Genomic DNA, 19,791 nt, shown 5'->3' with positions numbered 1-19,791 from the left:
AAAAAAATAATAATTACATTTCCTTTTTCCAATGAAAAAGCACTGGCTCGACAATCATTTATTGAGTGTTATTGCGTGCCAGTGAATAGTACTTACTAGCTCACATCACCGCCCCTGAGTGGGCCTTGGACTGCACTGCTTTGCTACCTTGAGAGATTTAAGCACCACATGTAGTGCTTGGTTCCCAGTAATGGGATATTGTAGACCAATTACTTGTGCAGGCCACACAACTAATGACACAATTTCCTATAATACACAAAAAACAAAACAGTAGAACATGGAACATGAAGGGGTGTGTGTAACTTGCGTAATCTGCCTTCATGTGATCGCACACAATTTAGTGAAATTACGGGTAATTACGTAAAATGCGAATCCATCCTTTATTGCTATATTTTTGTGCAAAATGTGTCCTTGTATCAGTTTTGACGCAAGGATGCATTCTGCAGTAACAGTTCAAAAAAACAAAATACAATGATAAACAGCCATTCGTGTTCTGTAGTTCGTGTGTATTTGTAGTAACTGTTTGATGCGGCTGGTGCATTTGCAGTACCTTGTTATCACAAATGGCACATAATTACACAATCTGGCATAGTGGCAGAATTTCAGGTAATATGCATAATGAGAAATTCTTCAAATAATTCAAATTGTGCAGGTGTAATTAAAATTTCGCCCTGGTCTAGACTTTACCCTGTCATGACAAATGGTGCAAAACTAATGCACTCATCACACCAAACATCAAGTGTCCGAAATAAATAAGTGCTTAAATATCTGGTGTTTTTGGTTATGGGCACAAAATGACTGACCAGGGTTTTCTTTACCTGCTTTAAAAAAGCAGGTTTTCAACCATGAACTGCTAAAGGACTGGTCCTAGGAACAAAGTCACACATTTAGTGAACATATTTCTCTGCCAAGACATAACATGATGGACATAAGACTCAAAAAATGTAATTGGATCTTCAAAACCAGAGCTTGATTTGAGTGGCGGTTTTTGGTGCTTGGCACTGGCACTTAATTGTCAAAGCCAGCACTTGCGACAGCTGCCACAAGGTGGCACTGTGTGTGTGATTTAGAAATAGGCAGAACAAGAGTTGTTTTTATTAATTCTATATACATTAAAAACAACTAATACCTGCTGTCCAAGCAATTCCTATAGCTTTTGGGGCCTCTAACAGTCTGAATTGTCACTCTTGTAAAAGTGTGATGATTAGTAGCTGTGTAGTTACTGTGATGGCAGTGCTGACAGGGCCAATGGGTGGTGCAGGCTACAGTGCCCTCCCGAAGAGGACCCTGGCACTTATTTTTGAGTATGGGTGCAAAATCCGCTCCACTCGCGAAATTTGCGAATTTTCGGCAATTCTTTTTTTTGGGCCCCAAGAAGCACAGTTAAGGCAGGTGCTCGAGTTGAAGCTAACTTTGTAACCATTTTAGAATGGCGCCAGCAAGCTGCCAGAGTGCTTACTGGCGCCATTCTAAAATGGTTACAAAGTTAGCTTCAACTCGGGCACCTGCCTTACTTAACTCTGTAAGTGCTTCCTGTGGGCCAAAAATTAAACCTCAACAGGAAGCACTTACAGATATGAATAAAGCAGCTGCCCGAGTAGAAGCTCAAATTCAGTAATGTTTTAATCAGCCCAAAACATTAGTGAGCACAGTCGAGGCTGGGCAAGTGTGCTTAAACCCCATATCTGCCGTCGAAAATTATCTGTAATACCCGAGGGAGGTCTTTGCATCCTTGAGTTTCTCAAGCGCAATCCCCGTTCCTGTGACCAGGAGGCTGGTTTCTCCTCACCTGCCGCCCTGCTCGCTCTCTGACCCTTTATACACAAGAGGCATGTGAACACACTTAGAAGCCCCGCACCACACACTAGCGGTATCAAACGTCTTCCCGCCCTTTCCCAACTATGATGGACAGCTCACTCAAGGGACCTCGGCGCCTTTTGGCACTGTGGCAAAGTTACAGGCACACATGGTCAGTGGAGACAAATCTTCTGGCCCTACGCAGCTGCAGTGTAGGAAAAGCACTATCATTTACCCAACGAGGTAGCACTTACTGGATTAGCCAGTAGTACTCCAGTTGAGTAGAGGTATTGCACTAAACGGTGGCATCTTCGTGGATAACTATGCAGGGTAGGATTCATTCTGGCACGAGGCTCCTGTCACAAAAATTAAACCTCAACAGGAAGCACTTACAGATATAAATAAAGCAGGTGCCCGAGTTGAAGCTCAAATTCAGTAACGTTTTAATCAGCCCAAAAGCATTAGTGAACACGGTCGAGGCTGGGCAAGTGTGCTTTAACCCCATATCTGCAGTCGAAAATTAACTGTAATACCCGAGGGAGGTCTTTGCATCCCTGAATTTCTCGAGCGCAATCGCCGTTCCTGCGACCAGGAGGCTGCTTTCTCCTCACCTGCTGCCCTGCTCGCTCTCTCACCCTTTATACACAAGAGGCATGGGAACACTCATGAATCCCTGCACCACACACTAGCGGTATCAAACGTCTTCCCGCCCTTTCCCAACTATGATGGACAGCTCACTCAAGGGACCTCTGCGCCTTTTGGCGTGGTGGCAAAGTTACAGGCACACAAGGTCAGTGGAGACAAATCTTCTGGCCCTTTACGCAGCTGCAGTGTAGGAAAAGCACTATACATTGACCCAATGAGGTAGCACTAACTGATTAGCCAGTAGAAAGTACTCCAGTTGAGTAGATGGAAATCGCAAAAAAATCTGCGATTTCGCTGGAAAATCCACGAATTCGCAGACTTTTTTGCGATTTCGTGCGAATTCGCGGACCGCAGATCCGCAAAATTCGCCCATACTTACTTATTTTATACAAATGTAGGCCAGTTTTCTCAGTGAAGGCAATAAAAATAACTACCAGGCATATCATGATTGCAAGTCTCAATGGCAGGTCAAATGTTTTTCACCTGTAAACTCCATCATATAATGCAGGACAAGTGTCTTGATGAAATAATGTGGATAAACTTTATTGGAATTGGTGAGGAAACTGATTCCTACATGTTATGCCCCAAAAACATGTATTGGGAAATAATTAAGTTCTCCCATGTTAGTTCCCGATAGCCATGAGTGTTGGTAATTTCGGAGGGAAGGGGGTGGGCTAGAGTGAGGGGTTTAAAAAGCCACTCTTAATAGGCACCTTACACTAGCAGGAAAAACATGAAAATCAAAATAATATACATATTTGCTGCACGGTGCACTACAAACTGGATTAACTGGAAAAAGAAAATGTATGTGCCATTGCCAAACCAACACCAAACCTCTATTGTCCATGCACTGCCAACTAAAATGACCTGGTAGTCTGGAGGCACAATTAGGGCACATAGGAATAGACCACTTCCCATTCTTTATCTGAAAGTGAGTACTATCTGTCTCTTCCCAGCTTGCATTTCCCTACAAACGCCACAAAGAGGTCACTGTCATATGTTACTCTAAAGATGTGCACCTTACTTACTTATGCCCAAGAGGGGCCTAAGCAGCCAGATCAGTAATAGTTATACAGAAATGGCAGCAGTGGTTAATTTATTAAAAAAAAAATAAAAAAGAGTAAGTGCCAGGGTTCTCGTCAGAAGGCAGCTTGCACCAATCCATTTCTCCTGTTAGCGCCGCTTGAAACAGAACCAACTACTAACCATGAAAGTGGGGAGAGGATGTGGTGTAATGGCCAGAGCTGCCAACTTCACACCTGGGGAACCAGGTTTGATTCTCGGGATCAGCTCAACATCCTGTGATTCTGGGCAAATAACTAAATCTCCATGTTAATGAATTTGTCCTTAACTGTTGCTCATGAAAAGAACTGGTGCTGATGATTAAGTGCTGATGCTGAGCACCGGAAACCACTGACTCAAATTAAGCACTGAGTGGTGGGAGATCAAATGGCCACAAGTACAGGATGTCATTATTAAGATGACCAAGACAGGGGCTGTCAGCTGCCTTAATTCCCATCCTTCCTTCATACAGTTTGCCACTTCATGCAGTGGCGTAACTAAGGGGGGGGGGGGGCGGGGGGTGGAGGTGAGCAAGTCGTGTCTGTTGACTACCAACATACGCCCACTCCTGAGAACAAGTCATCCGTCAGCCCCATTCCCCACAACCCCCTCACCTCCTCTCAACAGCCGCCGCCAACCCCTCCTGCTCTTACCTGAACCAGGTGGAAAACTTAGGGGCCACCCTGGGTGACAGTAGGTCTAGCTACGCCACTGACTTGGTGTTAGGTCCCACACCCCTCTTCCCACTCCCAGTAGATCTGGGTGTCATTCACCTACAGGCAATGATTGATGTGGGGATCCAGCAGACTGGTGTGGATGGCCATGTATGAGTGGCCGAAGAGCAGTGGGGAGGATCCTTGGGGAACTGTGTGGTTAATGTGTGTCACAACCCTGGATACTGGATCTAGGGGTGCTGCTGCACCCCCAGACCTGGGGTGAGTTCACACAGCTCATGGAAAACAATGAGGAAATTCGGTCACTCCTCTTTTGACAGCAATATGAGCAGTTTGTTCAAAGGAAGTCACAGGTCAGTGGTAATTGAGGCAAACCCAGAGAACAACTTTTATCAAGTCACTGCATATGTGCTTGTCATTTATATCTAAGTGTGGCTTCAAAGAAGTGGCATTGCTAACAAATGTTTGTCACTCTTGTGCTCTGCAGCTCCTATAGAGGGGGAAGAAAAAGCTATATGGAAGACATCAATGTAATATGTAGATCCTTTTTAAATCTCACAACTATTTAAAATGGGGCTCATTTGGGCATTTTAATTGTGGAAGTTGGTGGATAGCAACTTTCAAAGTAGAGTGAGCAAAACAAACCAATATACATTTATTTTATGCAGGTGTGCATAAGAGTCTAACGCCACTCTAAGTTATCTTTGAATACAAAATTAACACAATTTATCCAGATATTTAGAATACTGCATTCTGATAAACCATTTAGCCTCATTTTTGCACAAAAGGTCTCATGTAATCAGTCTCAGAAATAATCTCCGTAAATTCATGTTCCCCACCTAGATTTTGTTCATTTGGTGCACTTTTTAAATTTTATTTATAGTTTTTTATATAGAACAAACTTGATCCAAATCGGGTATCAGAGCACTTCACATAGCACCAGTTGCATTATATGAGGACAAATTAATTTTTTATTGATTTTAGTTGGGCACGGGGAGATTATGTGATTTGCCCAGAATCACAGGATGTTCAGGGTCGTTGCCGAGACTCGAATCCAGGGGCATATTATCAACAACTAGCGATATGTATCGCTAAAGAAGCTTAGCGGAAAAAAATTTATCGCCGGATTTTATTGCAGAGATAACGTGCTATTAGTAATGTTTATCTCCAATGTGATAAAATATCCGGCGATAGCAGCGAAATGCGTGAATATCCCTGGAAAACCAGCGATATTCAGGCATTAATGCCAATAGGGTCTTAACCTGAATATCCACCTACCATTGGATATACAGGTTAAGAACTGGTCTGAGCAGACGTTAGTTTTTAGCGATATTCGCGCTTAGCGCAAAGTTTTTTAGCGCTACGCCTGCCTTGCTAATAGGCGATAGCGACGTTAGCGACTGCTTTCAGTCACTAACTGGTTGGGTACACCCACTTTGCATGTCATTAGCGATAAATATCACTGACATACAAAGCGGGACCCAAACCGCTCAATATAACCTAAAAGATGTCGCTAACTGATGTTAGCAACAGCTTGCTAATAGGGCGATGAAATTATCGCCGCTTTGCGGCCGGCCGCAAAAGCGGCGCTAATTTAATTTCGCCTACCTTGATAATATACCCCCCAGTTCCCCAGATTCCAGGTCGCCCGCCCTAGCCGTTAGGCTAACTCCTCTCCCCTTTATTAATTCAGTAACACCAGGATTCTTTTAGGACTCCTACCAAGCATCCTGATTCAAAAAATGGCTGCAGCTCCCTGGTAAAAATGCCATCTGGAGTTGGGTTAAGTGGTTGGGGAAGGATTAGAACCTTGCAAGGGAGGTGGCTTAGATTCGAGCAAATGATGCAAAAAATGTAGATCAACATGTCACGGTCAACCAATCCCATAGAAAGCAACACTTGCTCCTTTTCCATTTTTTAGGGTTAATCTGGTGTCCTCTGCTACCCAAGGCCAAGACATTTCTTTGATCTATTCAATAGGCAGGCTTGAAACCGAAATCAACCATGTCAAAATATCTCACACCAGCCCGTCACTCCAGGAGGCTGTGTGTAGAATGGCGCTATGGGGGCGTGGTGGAGCCATGGCAGCCCGACCAGCCCTACAAAAAGCCCCCTAACCTGCAGTCTATCGGGGAAATGCCAGAGTGGCAGAATATCCAGGTCTGCCCTGCTATTTAATGAGTCAGCTAGTCACTCAGTCAGACAGTGATCAGTCAACCGAGGAATCATTCAGTAGGGCAGGCCAGGGTTGTGACTTATATGTTATCTTTTGGGAACCGGATACACCAATCTCACAGAAAACGTAGATTTTTAACCTATGTTATAGAGACTAAAATTGTTTATTTAGACATTATATAATGCACTGCAGGCCTCCTTTCAATCACTTCAGGGCACTAGGATTGGCATGCTGCAGGGTTTGTGTGCTAGTGGAGGGATTGGGGAAATGAGAGTCTAGTCAGAAATAAGTAGGGATCCAGCGGACAGTCTATAATTGTGACCACTAATCTGTGACTAGTTTAGTTTTAAAAAAAAGTGTAACTGTTGATTATGCTTCCTTTTCATGAAGTGGACGTGGTTTGGTTCCATTGTCAGGCAAGGTTCAATAAATTCTCTAGTATCAGACTCTGGACTGACCCAGATCTCTCTCCAAGCGTCAACCGCTTGAAAGTATGTTTGGGGATCATGAGCATGCTGTTGCTGATCAAAAGTTTATGATGGTGTAATGTTTATTTCTAGTGATGAGGGTGAACAACAAAACACACAAGATGATGGACGGAATGTTGCACAATGGCAAAACATTCACCCCCAGTCACAGATCTGGGTTTAATCCTTCGTTATTTTGCTCACCAAGCCACCCCAGTTCAGACATGGCCATATGCAAATCAGTGTTGGCCCTGTGCCTCATGGGAACAGTCCAGCCGGAACTACCAAGCCATGTCTTCCCTGGACCGGAATCAAGCATCCTAGGACTGGTTTCTGGCTATCAGCCGTCTTCAGCCAGGATAGCTTGACTCCAGTGGCGTAGTGAGCACGGGACCCACGTCTGGGCATACCCTTCCCGCATAGGGTGAACAGCAAAACACACAAGATGATGGACGGAATGTTGCACAATGGTAAAACATTCACCCCCAGTCACAGATCTGGGTTTAACCCATCGTTATTTTGCTCACCAAGCCACCCCAGCTCAGACATGGCCATATGCAAATCAGTCTTGGCCCTGTGCCTCATGGGAACAGTCCAGCCCGAACTGCCATGTTTAAACCCAGATCTGTGACTGGGGGTGAATGTTTTGCCATTGTGCAACATTCCGTCCATCATCTTTTTTGTTTTAGTGATGAGTGTGGCCACCTCACTCCAGGTCATTACAGACACTGTATCCTACCATGAAAGTTTCACCTACACATAAATATTTTCAGGCGTGTTTCTCTAAATAATTCAATGCAAACAAAACAAGACTACAACACCCAGCATGCCCTAGGTTATCGCACAAGTACAGGACTAGAAACAGTGTCCGAAATGTCCTGGAGGGAGGCGGACACCCTAGCCCCAAAAGGGCTTGTACAATGGTGTAAAGGACCATCAATTATGCTGACCAGGAACCCTTAGAGGGTTTTTTAGGGATGTTTCATGTGGTTGTATTGTCAAAGTCTGAACTATACTCAAGCAACTTTTGTCATTATGCATGAACCCATTTCACCCACGCAGAGAACGGATAAAAGCGGTGATAAATCAGATTCCTGCTTGTTTAGCCTTCGTACCTCTTGCTTTCCTGCAGAAGACCAATAACTGTGCATGATGTTGCATTAGCCAAGGCTCTTGTCAGTTCCATGCTTTGGCCGGTTGGCAGCAGTGGGAGAACTTTCTGAAGTCTGGCGAGCCGCAGTCTGACACCTTTGACAACTGCATTCATTTCACGAAAAACATCTGTATTCAGTTCACAATCAAACGTGGGATTTGTTTATGAGCCTTGTTTTTCTATGTGCAGTAATTTAAGCAATGAGTTGGGTGTGAAGTGAGGCTTTGATTACACGAAAATAGACTTCGTATTTTGAAAAAACGCTTTCAGGATTTTTTTGTTTTGTTTGAGAAGGCCTATGTTATGAGATGAACACCTGCAACTCATTATATTACTTAGGAGCCAGTTATATTTCAAAATACTGTTAACTACTTTCCTGTTTATGTTAAATGCAGTGTTTGTCTATGCCAGTGCTGTCTTGGAGCACTGACAGGCAACTTAATCGTCAGTATTCTGCAAGATATATTTGTAAGAGAAATGAAGAGATGGGAAAACTACACAAATCTATCATTAGAAGGCAGGTGTGTGTGCTTATGATCATAGTTGGCATCTTGTTTTTTTAAATGTATTTTTATGTATCTTTTTATTTCATCTTTTGATAGGATTATGAATACCCCCTTCACGCACATAACTCGCACTACCAGAAGAATGACCGATGCCCCCCTCCTCCGCAAACCCTACCGGAGAGGGCGTGCGAAGTGCCCAGTTGTAGGTCAGACTCGGAGTGCGAAAGACACAAGCGGTGTTGCTTCAACGGGTGCATCTACGCATGTCTGGAATCAGTACAACCCCCACCAGGTGAGTCAGTAGAGCCCACACCAGGTGAGTCAGTAAAAACCCCACCCAGGTGGTTCACATGAAAATCTGAATTTTTTGAGAAACCTGCATTTGTTGAAGGCAAAGTTCAGGGTGCAGTATACAATACAGACTTGCAGTGACATTTAAATTAAGTCTAAATACTCAATTGGTTGTGTCAAGAGAAGACAGGTTTATTTTTAAACTGTCCCTTACAGACACATGATGTGTGATGCTCCATTAAGGAGAGTAGAGGATTAATGACTCCACTGTGTGGAAACATTTACAAGTGACCACTACTTATGCATAGACAGCTAATCTGATAACTAGGCAGGCCTGCTACGTTTTCTTGCAACACCTTAGTGCAAAGGTACTGGTCCAGCCGGACAGTTATGTACCAGGTACCAAGTCTTAAATGTACTTGCTGTAAAACTAGATTATCACAGAGTTTTGAGATTGGACTAAATGGATGTAAGATGTTAGGGGATGATTGCTGGGCCTCAAACGTCTGTGTTACTTAAAGTCCCATTAGATATGGTTGGGCACTTCTAAGACACATGGAAACTTCAAGTGTTAGGTTATAATTATTAGGAGCTCCGTCACTTAATGTTTGAGGTGCAAATATGTACAAAATGTGAATTAACGCAACTTTTCTGATGAAGTCCAGAAGTATATAAGAAGGGCGAAACACAGTCTTTTCTCCTTGGTTATAAAACATTGGCAACTTCATAGACTACATACGTTAAGAAAGGCTATTCAGTTGTGCTGTTGCCACTATCTGTGGCGCATACGCCTAAATCTTTCTTCGCCCCCCTTAGAGCAGTTCTAAACATGGCAGCCCAGCTCTTTATTTATGTCAAACTGTTTGAACACATCAATCCTGCTCTCAAGAGCCTCAACTGGCTTCCTATCGAAGGAAGATGTACTTACAAGACTGCCTGCATCACGCCAAAATCTCACCTTGGCCCCCCTTAGATCAGTTCTAAACATGGCGGCCCGGCTCATTACTGATGTCAAATGGTTTGAACACATCACTCCTGCTCTCAAGAGCCTCAACTTGCTTCCTACCGAAGGAGGGTGTACTTACAAGACTGCCTGTACCATCCACAATGCCCTTCACTCTCATTCGCCTAACTACTTAGAAAACAAGCTTACGAAAGCAGGGATTTTTAGATCTTGAGAAGCTCCAACACACTCTTGCTCCTCCCTCCCAATCTAATAAAAATCATCTACTAAGTCTCGCTTCTTTTCTGAAAATGCTCCAAGCATATGGAACTCTCTACCTAGCAACCTGCGATGCAACCTCTCCTTCTCTGGCTTCAAAAGAGACCTGAAACAACTCCTCAACAAATAATTTCATTCTTAGACCTCCTGATCCGGGTTTAGTATCCTCGTGCTCAGGACTGAAACCTATGTCATAGTTGGCTATTTGCTTGTTTGCTTCTGCTGTCTACCGATCCTCTTGAAGTTGTTATCATGGTTTCTGTCACTGTGCTTTTGTTAGGTACTATTATCTATTGAGTCTCGCCTCATATGTTTATGGTGTTCCTGATTCACAGGATTCGCTCACGACCATGTGATGCACTCTGAAACCTTCGGGTCTGGCTGGCGCTATATAAAATGTACAAACAAATAAATAGTGGACAAGCACTTTTTCACTAATTTTATTTCTCCGTCAATAATATGCTTATTAAACTCTCAAGTGTTTGAATAAGAATGTTCCACTGTTTCCGTTCGTGGGTACATCGCCTGAGGTTGCTTTGATTTATTCTGCTTGTTAAAATGTGTATGTTAAGGTTTCTTTTCACAAGGAGTAAGGTGTGCCATCCAGGTTAGCTAAATGTCAAAGGTTTAAGTAAGACGTGTTTCAGATGCTTCTCTAATTTGAGTGAAGTAGGTGGTATAGATAGATATATGAAGTTGTAGACAAACAAGCCTGAAGTGTTCCAGTTTCCCCTGGAACCAATAGGATGCTATGTTCGGCGAGTGCTGATGTATATTCATTTCCATTTAATTCCTTTCTACCCTCTAGAGGAACAGTTTGTTGAAATGCATTATCAAAATAGCACATACGGGGAAAAATGTAACCGATTGGTTGTTGATCTAATCAGCAATATGCCTTATCTAAACCATTCACTCAACATGGCATTTTAACTACAGCATATGTATAAAAGGCATAGGTAAAATCTATAAATCTTAACCTTGACAAGCGTGCAATTTTGTTATATAGTTTTTTTTTAAATTATAGGCAATAAGCAACACATTTCGAAATATGTAAAAAATAAAAGAAAGAAAACTGACTGCTTTACAACATGAGTAATCAATGAACTAATATTAGCCTGTGAGGCTACCTCACACCACCAACAATTGAAAATAACACATAGACAAAGCACTTTTATAGACTTGTATAACAATCAATAGCCACAAAGCATGGTGCAGTCTAAAGCATTTTGATTTCAAAATATTGTGATTTAACAAAGTATGCCCACTAAGCACTCTGCTTGTTTAAATAATAAGTAATTATTATGCTATTAGCCTGAAATGCTGCATAGGCCAATGAACCGTGTAAAAACAAAAAAATATATATATTTTTTTTACATGGTTCATTGGCCTATGCAGTATAACATAAACACAAAAATGAGTCAAAACGTGGACTGAGGGCATTAGAGCGCTTTACATTACATTTTGAGGCACAAGCAGTTTAAGCGATTTGACCAGAATCACAGGATGTGCAGCAAAAGCCGGGATTTGAACCTGGTTGCCCAGTTCCAACGTTGGCAGCTCTGGTCAATACACCACATCTCCTTCCTTTTGAACAGATCCATGGCAGGCACTAGCTACGCATTGAAGGAGAACAGTAAGCAACATTTTTTTTATGAAACCCAGCACATTATTGAAGAATTCCCCAGGGGAAGCACTGCCAGTTGGTAGGCCTATTAAAAAATATTATCTTGCTATCTCTCAGAGCTGCTGTCTTATAGCACCAATAATGTATAGGAAAAAGCAGACATTTGCCACACGTACCCAGTGCATAGAAACAAAGAGTGGGCGCAACTGGCGTAATTCTCTCTATCAGAATTACTCGTAATTATAGCAAAATTAGTTGTTATTATGTGTAATTTAGCTCTATTTCTTGGCAAAACATCCACTTTTGCGACCAAAGTGGGCCTGAGGATTCAATTTATGCTAAGAAAATAGCCCTAAATGCTACAGAACATGAACAGCAGTAGACAGCAGCTCTTTGAATTCTCTTAGATCATTGTTGCTGTGCTCCAGCAGTAGGATTTTCCCCCCAAATTACTTTTAGTTACTTAAGCTGGCATAACCACGTAATTTTGTTAATTTCTCATCACAAGAGTAATGCATGATTTCTGAAACTACTCTTGCGTAATCAAAATTCATCCATGCCTAATAGAAACCAGCACTGAATTTAAATATGTTGAGACACTAGCAGATGGTTGAAACAATGCATACTTGGTATGCTCTATGACCCTGAGCCACATACCATCAAAAACTAATTATTAGAGCAGTACAAAATGTCCTTAACTCACATAAGCAAACCAAATTATGTGCGCAGTAACTACCCCACAATGAAGTTAAAAGTCAAACCTACAGAAAGCACTACCTTAGATGTGAATGAGAACACAATGTAACACTGCAAAACTAGATGCACAACATGGCTTACATTTTAACACCATTTTAAACACATGAACCTGAACTAATGTTCAAAATAGTTATCTTAATGTGCGCGCTGTGACCTCAGGACCTAAAGACATATAACAATAAACAAAGAAGCTGTTTCAGAAATGTATACGTAGCAGCACTTTCATCTAATCTAAAATATTTAATCACAGCTGACATCACATAAACACAAAAGTACAATGTCACAGTGAATGCTCCACACCTTTCTGTACCAGTGACACCACAGCACAGTTACTAAGCCAAGTTCCTGACATTTGCATACATTTACAAATATATTGGTTCGGCCATTTTGTCCACTTGAATGTTTTCTAATTTCTGACTTTCTGATTTAATTACACACCCATTGTGAAGAGTCCTCATCATTTTTGTGCTATTTACTCCTCAAAAAGTAAGATAGTACATGAAAAACAATGTTACAGGAGCCCAGGAATGCTGTTTTCTTTCATCAATAGTCCTTGAGTGCTTTCACTGTAAAAGATAAAGTGCTTTCTTGGTAGTTACACATTCACAGTAAACACAACTGAAGATTAAGACATGAACGGTGATACTCTTAATGTTCAAAAAGTTTTATTGAAATAATTTTTCATAAATATGAAACACAATATGAATGAATGAAAGGAGTCTTCTAAAGCGCAACTTAGCCCAAGGGCATCAAGGCACATAAGCAGGTCAAGTAAAGTGTAGTAACCAGAGAAGTTCTTACAGATGCACTTCAGAGAAAAGCCAGGTTTTCAATGCTTTGCGAAACAGAGCAAGAGGGTTGCCTCAGGAGCTCAGGGGGGACTCCTGTATACAATCACCTTCAGCATGTAGTAGGATAATAAGGGAGAATGCAAGCAGATTTGGATGCCTAACCTATGTGAGGTCAGCTGCACTGGGAAACCCTACAAATAGAGCTACTTGGCAACCCAAGTAAATATGTACATTTCTTGTACAAAGAATAATACCGAACCATATAGTATAGGAACATATTACAATATAAGAACAATCATTGGCATAGTCAATAGGTCTCAGCTTTGGGTCTTTATAAGTGTTTAGTTATCCAGCACAATATCCTTGGTGCAACAACAAGTGTTGCTTGGCTAAACATTTATAAGGTCCCTAAGGCGAGACCTATTGGCTATGCCTGTTTGCCATAAAACAGAAAGATTCTCCTGGGTGATGAAGCCCTGAAATATTTGAGTTGTGCTGTTATAAGTGTGTATCCCTATAAAGCGAATCGGTTCTTATAAGGAAAAGGCTCTGTTAAGAAAAAAATATGAAACAAAAATATAAGTTTCCTGACTGACAACAAAACTTTGTGTCATCAACACTGCATGTTGGTATCCTTGTAAAAAATAAACCTCTGCTACTGAGGCCCGCCTTGCTAGTGAGCCTGGTGCATAGGGGCACTGGGCTTGGGCGAGGTTAAACCTGCAACCCACAATGCTTGCTTATTTTCATTGAAGTAATGTGATATTTTGCATACAGATACCGCTCGCAGATAAAAACTCCTGAAGAAAGACCCAGCCTAATCTGTTGCGGTTAATTTTTACGTGCAAATCACCCACTGTAAACAAACAAACTTGGCGGAGGGATAAAAACAGCCCCATCGCCAGGTGTTACTGGGGCCGGCATTATTTCTGGGAACAAGACATCACCAAGCAACCCCCCAGGTGTGGCAGAAGCCGCCATTGTTTCTAGAAACAAGACGCCACCAAACACCCCAACATACTTATTGGGGCGTGAAAGCAAACAAGCACAGTGAGGTCGTCAAAGAGCTGCGGGTCCAAGTGAAACAAAGACTTTTGATTGGACAATTTCAAGATGCTCATCTGCAATAGGCGATCCCGTTCACAAAGGCAGCATATGCACTGCCCCCCGTAAAATGTACACGTTGCTTGCAGATATGAGAGGGGAGTGTCTGTGTGTGGGGGGGCTGCAGATAACTGAGTTATTCAGTATGGGCTGCTGGTCCCACGTCATGGTGCTGCACAGTCAGTGCCCGAAAATCGTGAAGTATGCAGCAACACAGTGTGCTGACAGTGAGGGCAAGCAAACACTGAGCCCTTACTCTAGATATCCAGGGATAAAACATCGAGGAGGTCCTTTCCAGGAAAGCAGAAACTGTTTTGCATGGTGATGTTATGTTTTTCTACATTGTGTTACAATACATTTTGATTTGAATATTTATATTTATAGTGTGCTAGCATATACCGGCTTCTTAGCGCTAAGAACAAAAGACCAAATCAAGAAAGGACCAATATAATAAACAAGCAGCAATGGAAACAAGTAGGAGGAGTGAGGAGAGTGCGGCCGAGAGCAGGGACGCACAGCGTTTACCTTGCGAGAGCGAGCACGATAATTACTAACAGATGGCTTCGCTCGCTCCCGCAAGGGAATTGCCAAAGGTGCACACGTTGCGATTGAAAGCAATGCAAAGCGTGCAAGTTTTTGGGCAAAAAAGTGGTAGGCGAGACCTAAAACAGAATCTAAAAAAACAGTCATGAATAATGAAGTAGAACGGTGATACTTTTACCTTAATCTATTTTAGATTTGTAGTTGTTTGCTTTTGCAGATTTTTATAGCGCAAACTTGGCTAAAGGCCATTAAATCACTCTATCGGAGTAGATTATGTTATTTTTTCAAGAATCACAGAATGTTGCAGCAAAGCGGATATTCGTACTTGGTTCCCCAGGTCAGAAGGCATCTGCTCTAGCCACTAGGCCACATCTCTCAAACGTGCCAGTTAACATGGTGAATAAAGTCCTTGGCAAAAAGCGTGTGTAGTGAAGAGGCGGACGCAGCAGGTACGTTTAAGAAGATTTTATTCAAAGTAGGAAACACCCGCGACCGGAGCCGTCCAGCTGCCAGGAGTACAACGCTCAGTATGGCGATTCCAATGACAATCAATCAATCAGTCAATCAGTCATTTATAAAGTGCACCACGTACCTGTGAGGGTCTCAAGGCACTGGGGGGTGGGTCAGGGCCGCTACTGGTCAAACAGCCAGGTCTTGAGTATCCTCCTGAAGGTCAGCAGGTCTTGGGTCTTTTATAGGCTCAGTGGGAGGGAGTTCCATGTCTAGGAGGCGAGGTGGGAGAAGGATCTCCCGCCAGTGGTTGTTCTTCGGATGCGCGGGATGGTGGCGAGTGAGAGGTCGGCGGAGTGCCTTGTGTTCATGGATGAGGAACTTGAAGGATATCCTCTTGTTGACGGGAAGCCAGTGCAGGTTTCTCAGGTGGGGGGTGATGTGGCGGTGGCATGGTACGTCGAAGATCAGTCGTGCTGAGGTGTTTTGGATGCGTTGTAGTCGTTTGATGAACTTGGTAGGGGCTCCCGCGTAGATGGCGTTTCTGTAATTGAGTCTGCTGCTGACAAGGGCCTGGGTGACGGTCTTTCTTGTATCTGTTCGGGATCCATCTGTAGATCTTGCGGAGCATGCGGAGGGTGTTGAAGCAGGAGGAGGAGACGGCGCTGACTTGCTTGGTCATTGAGAGCGTTGAGTCGAGGATGATTCCTAGGTTGCCTGCGTGGTCGGTGGGTGTCGGGGCTGCCTCCAGTGCCTTCGGCCACCAGGAGTCGTCCCAGGCTGAAGGGTTGGAGCTGAGGATGAGGACCTCCGTCCAACTTCAGCTTCAGACGGCTGATCTTCATCCAGTCGGCGAGGGCCTTCATTCCTTCGTGGAGGTTGGCTTTAGCGGTGATGGGGTCCTTGGTGAGGGAGAGGATCAGTTGAGTGTCATCGGTGTAGGAGATTATGTTGAGGTCGTGCTGTCGGGCCACGTGTGTGAGCGGGGCCATGTAAATGTTAAACAGTGTCATGCTGAGGGAGGATCCCTGGGGTACGCCGCAGATGATCTCGGAGGCTTCGGATCAGAATGAGGGGGAGGTGGACGCTCTGGGCTCTGCCGGCGTGGAGGCGTGCGCATAGTGTGGGGTGGCAGACGTTGTCGAAGGGAGCGGAGAGGTCTAGGAGGATGAGTGCTGCGGTCTCACCGTTGTCCAGCAGGGTCCTGATGTCATCGGTGGCGGCGATGAGGTCGTCTCTGTGCTGTGGTTGCTGCGTAACCCTGACTATGAAGGGTCCAGGATTCTGTTCTCTTCGAAGTATCGGGTTAGCTGTCTGTTGACGATCTTCTCGATGACCTTGGCCGGGAACGGGAGCAGGGAGATGGGCCGGAAGATCTTGAGATCTCTTGGGTCTGCCTTGGGTTTTTTGAGTAGGGCGTTGATCTCCGCGTGTTTCCAGCTTTCTGGGAAGGTCGAGGTCTTGAGGGAGAGATTGATGACGTTCCACAGGTGGGGTGCTGTCTGTTGGGGGTTTCTTGGTGTTGAAGCTGGCGTGGATGTCTGCTATCTTGCGGTGGAAGAAAGTTACGAGGAAGTTGCAAATGGCGTGCGACGGCGGGTGTCGTTGGTGTTGGAGTTGGGCTTGGAGAGTTCCTTCACGATGTTGAAGAGCTCCTTGCTATTGTGTGCATTGTTGTCGAGGCGGTCTTTGAAGGAGGTCCTCTTGGCAGCCCTGATGGGGAGGTGGTGGTTGCGGATGGCGTCCTTGTGTGTGGCGTGGCTGTCCGGAGTCTGTTCACTGTGCCATTTCTTCTCTAGTTTCCGGCAAGCTTGGACACCTTGACAGCTGAACTTCAGCGCTCGTGAGACATACTTTAAACAAATACAACATACGCAATACTTGAATAAAGATGAAAGCATTCACGCGCAATATATATATTACAGTATGCTTGGCAAATATTGGAAATAAAGCAACTGTAAGTGTTTTGGATAAGAAAAGAAATGTGCCGCAAGCCTAAATACAAAAGAATAAAACCAGCAGAAATTATTTCTTGCACCAGTACTGAAAACACAAAGTCACACTTCAAAATAAGATTCACAACATACCTTTCAATAAAGTCTCATTTAAAACAAACAGAAATTCGCCCACAATAAAAAGTACATCATAATCATGTCAACAAAACAGTAGTTCCTCTACAAACAGGAAAGAAAACATTAATTAAATTCCGTTCTAAGTGCACAGGCAAAATGGTGTCACTCTATAGAACAGGCACTTCAAACGCCTAATCAGTCTAGTAAAGACAAAGGAAATACAATTTGTTGCTCAGAAGAAAGCCAATGAAAACAATCTTCACATCCTTCTCAAATTAAATGTACACTATCTAAGAGCAGCTCCACTTTTGAACTGACAAGAATGCTAGCAGATGGCAAAGGAATGCTGACCAAATATCCCCTTTCTCTATTTTATGTAATGTATATTTAGTTTTTTTGTAAAGGCTCATGGCAACAGCTAAAGTTTTCTCCAGGCCAAACCTAAGACTGGCCGTCTTATGTAACAATTGAAGCCTGTGCCATATCCTGGATAAGAAATAAATGGATATGTGTTGTTCATTTTATTTCAGCAAGTGCATTAAATAGGCCTTGGGCCTAAAGGTGGAACAAGCATTGTGCCACAGAAAATAAAACACAAAAAGGAACTTTATTTGCTTTTTTGAACTTCACCCAACTTTGCTTGGAGGAAAAGGTTGGTGTAAAAAAGTAAGGTTGTGTGGTGTCTCCTTCTACATTTGTTTTTTTTAAAGTTCAAAATAAGCTTTATTGAAGGTTTTGAAAAAGTCATATAAACTATTTAAATACACGAATGTATAAAATTGATACAAAAAGAATAAAAGAAACACATGAGAACAAGAATCAAAAATCCAAAATAGATAAGAAAAAACATTTCATATGAGATAAATACAAAAAGATAAAAAGAAAAATACCAGCTAGGAGATAAAGAGTAATACAATACTATGGAATATAATACTAAACAACATAGCAATTTTGTGAATATTATGAAAAAGAGAGAAAAAAAAAAGACAATATAAGAAAAGGAACTCAAGGAGGTTTAGCAACTTCTTGTTGAAAGGGAGATTTAGGCAGAGAACGAAGGGCACAAGAATCAAAAAATGAAGTGACCGGATCCCATAGCTGCTTTCGTTTTGGAGCTAAAACAGGTGGATAAACATATGTTGTATCTAATCTATGATTATAGCACACAGCATACCACCAAGCCTGATAAGAGAGTTTAGTGGAGTCTTTCCAAGCTTTGGTAATTTGCTGAAAAGCTACTGCAAGAAGTAAGTCAATTATTTTTATATCGAGATTGTGAGGATTCCAGATAGGTGAAATACTACCTAAAAAAATATGTGATATATGAAACGGATGTGTAGTGGAGATAATTTTATTAATTTGAGACCAAACCTGAACCCAAAACCGGTGAACCAGATTGCATTCGAAAAGCATGTGTAATAGATCCGCCTGAGGAGTTGAGCAGGACCAACAAGCGTGAGATAGGGCTGGATATCTTTTACTAAGTGTTAATGGGGAAAGTAGGAGTCGATTATAGATGAAAAATAGAGTTTGAATAGTGTTTGCAGCCCTAGATGATTTTCGTAATTTAACCCATAGCCTATCCCAAAGATCTATAGGCCATGAAAGGCCCATGTCAACTTCCCATGCCTCCTCTACCTTTGTCTTAGTGCGTGGTGATGTTGGAGCATGTAAGAAAGAATATATTTTTGACGCCTTAGATCGTTTAGTAAGTAAAGTTCTTAGTTGAGATATGCTAGGAGACTCCTGAAGTGATGCAGAGGATAGCCGGACATGCAGATCAAATGCAGATTGAAGTGCTTGTGTTAATCTGAGATAATTGATGCGAAAGGAAGAAGGGAGATGGAAGGATTCTGCAACAACTGAAAATGGGAGAACACAGGATTGATGCAATAATTGACGTACCCATATAAGACCATAATTTCTCCATGACTTCCAGAAAAAAGGCTTATTATTTATTAAAATCGAAGAATTGTGCCATATGGTTTGATCATGAAAGGAAGAGATCAAAGGAGGCGGTAGAATTTTTAAGGTATATTTGAGAATTGGAGTAGAAATAGATTGTGGTGGACGAGAAAAAGAGAGGTATTCTAGGAAAGAGAAGGGAGAAATGTATTCCAATTCCAGTGTTGTCCATAGGGGAGAGAAATTAGGAGAAACATCGAGCCATCTAGAAGCTTGGTTTAATAAAAAAGATTTATGAAACAAAGAAAAATTTGGAAAATTCACCCCACCCTCCGCCTTTGGTCTTGTTAACTTAGATAAAGACATACGGGCCTTCTTGCAACCCTATAAAAATGAAGACAAGATGGAGTTAATTTTCTTGAAATGGAATGAAGGAATAGAAAAAGGAATGTTGGAAATCAGAAATAAGACCAAGGGGGAAAGCATCATCTTGATCGTATCCAGCCTACCCCACCAAGAAAGGTATAAGGGATGCCATTTAGTGGTAAGATCT

General features: G+C 42.6%; 1 protein-coding gene across 1 annotated transcript in view; it reads left to right on the top strand.

The window, feature by feature from the left end:
• Nucleotides 1-19,791, top strand: part of WFDC1 (WAP four-disulfide core domain 1) — a 293,650-nt gene that overhangs the window by 124,446 nt on the left and 149,413 nt on the right. The window contains exon 2 of the mRNA XM_078669220.1: nt 8,577-8,772. Within this exon, the coding sequence (XP_078525346.1) occupies nt 8,577-8,772 (196 nt within the window). The remainder of the gene's footprint in view (nt 1-8,576; nt 8,773-19,791) is intronic.

Source organism: Lissotriton helveticus, chromosome 12 (assembly GCF_964261635.1).
Source record: "Lissotriton helveticus chromosome 12, aLisHel1.1, whole genome shotgun sequence".
Lineage (NCBI taxonomy): Eukaryota > Metazoa > Chordata > Amphibia > Caudata > Salamandridae > Lissotriton > Lissotriton helveticus.
The sequence above is the reverse complement of the archived record's forward strand: the minus strand, read 5'-3'. Positions and strand labels throughout refer to the sequence as shown.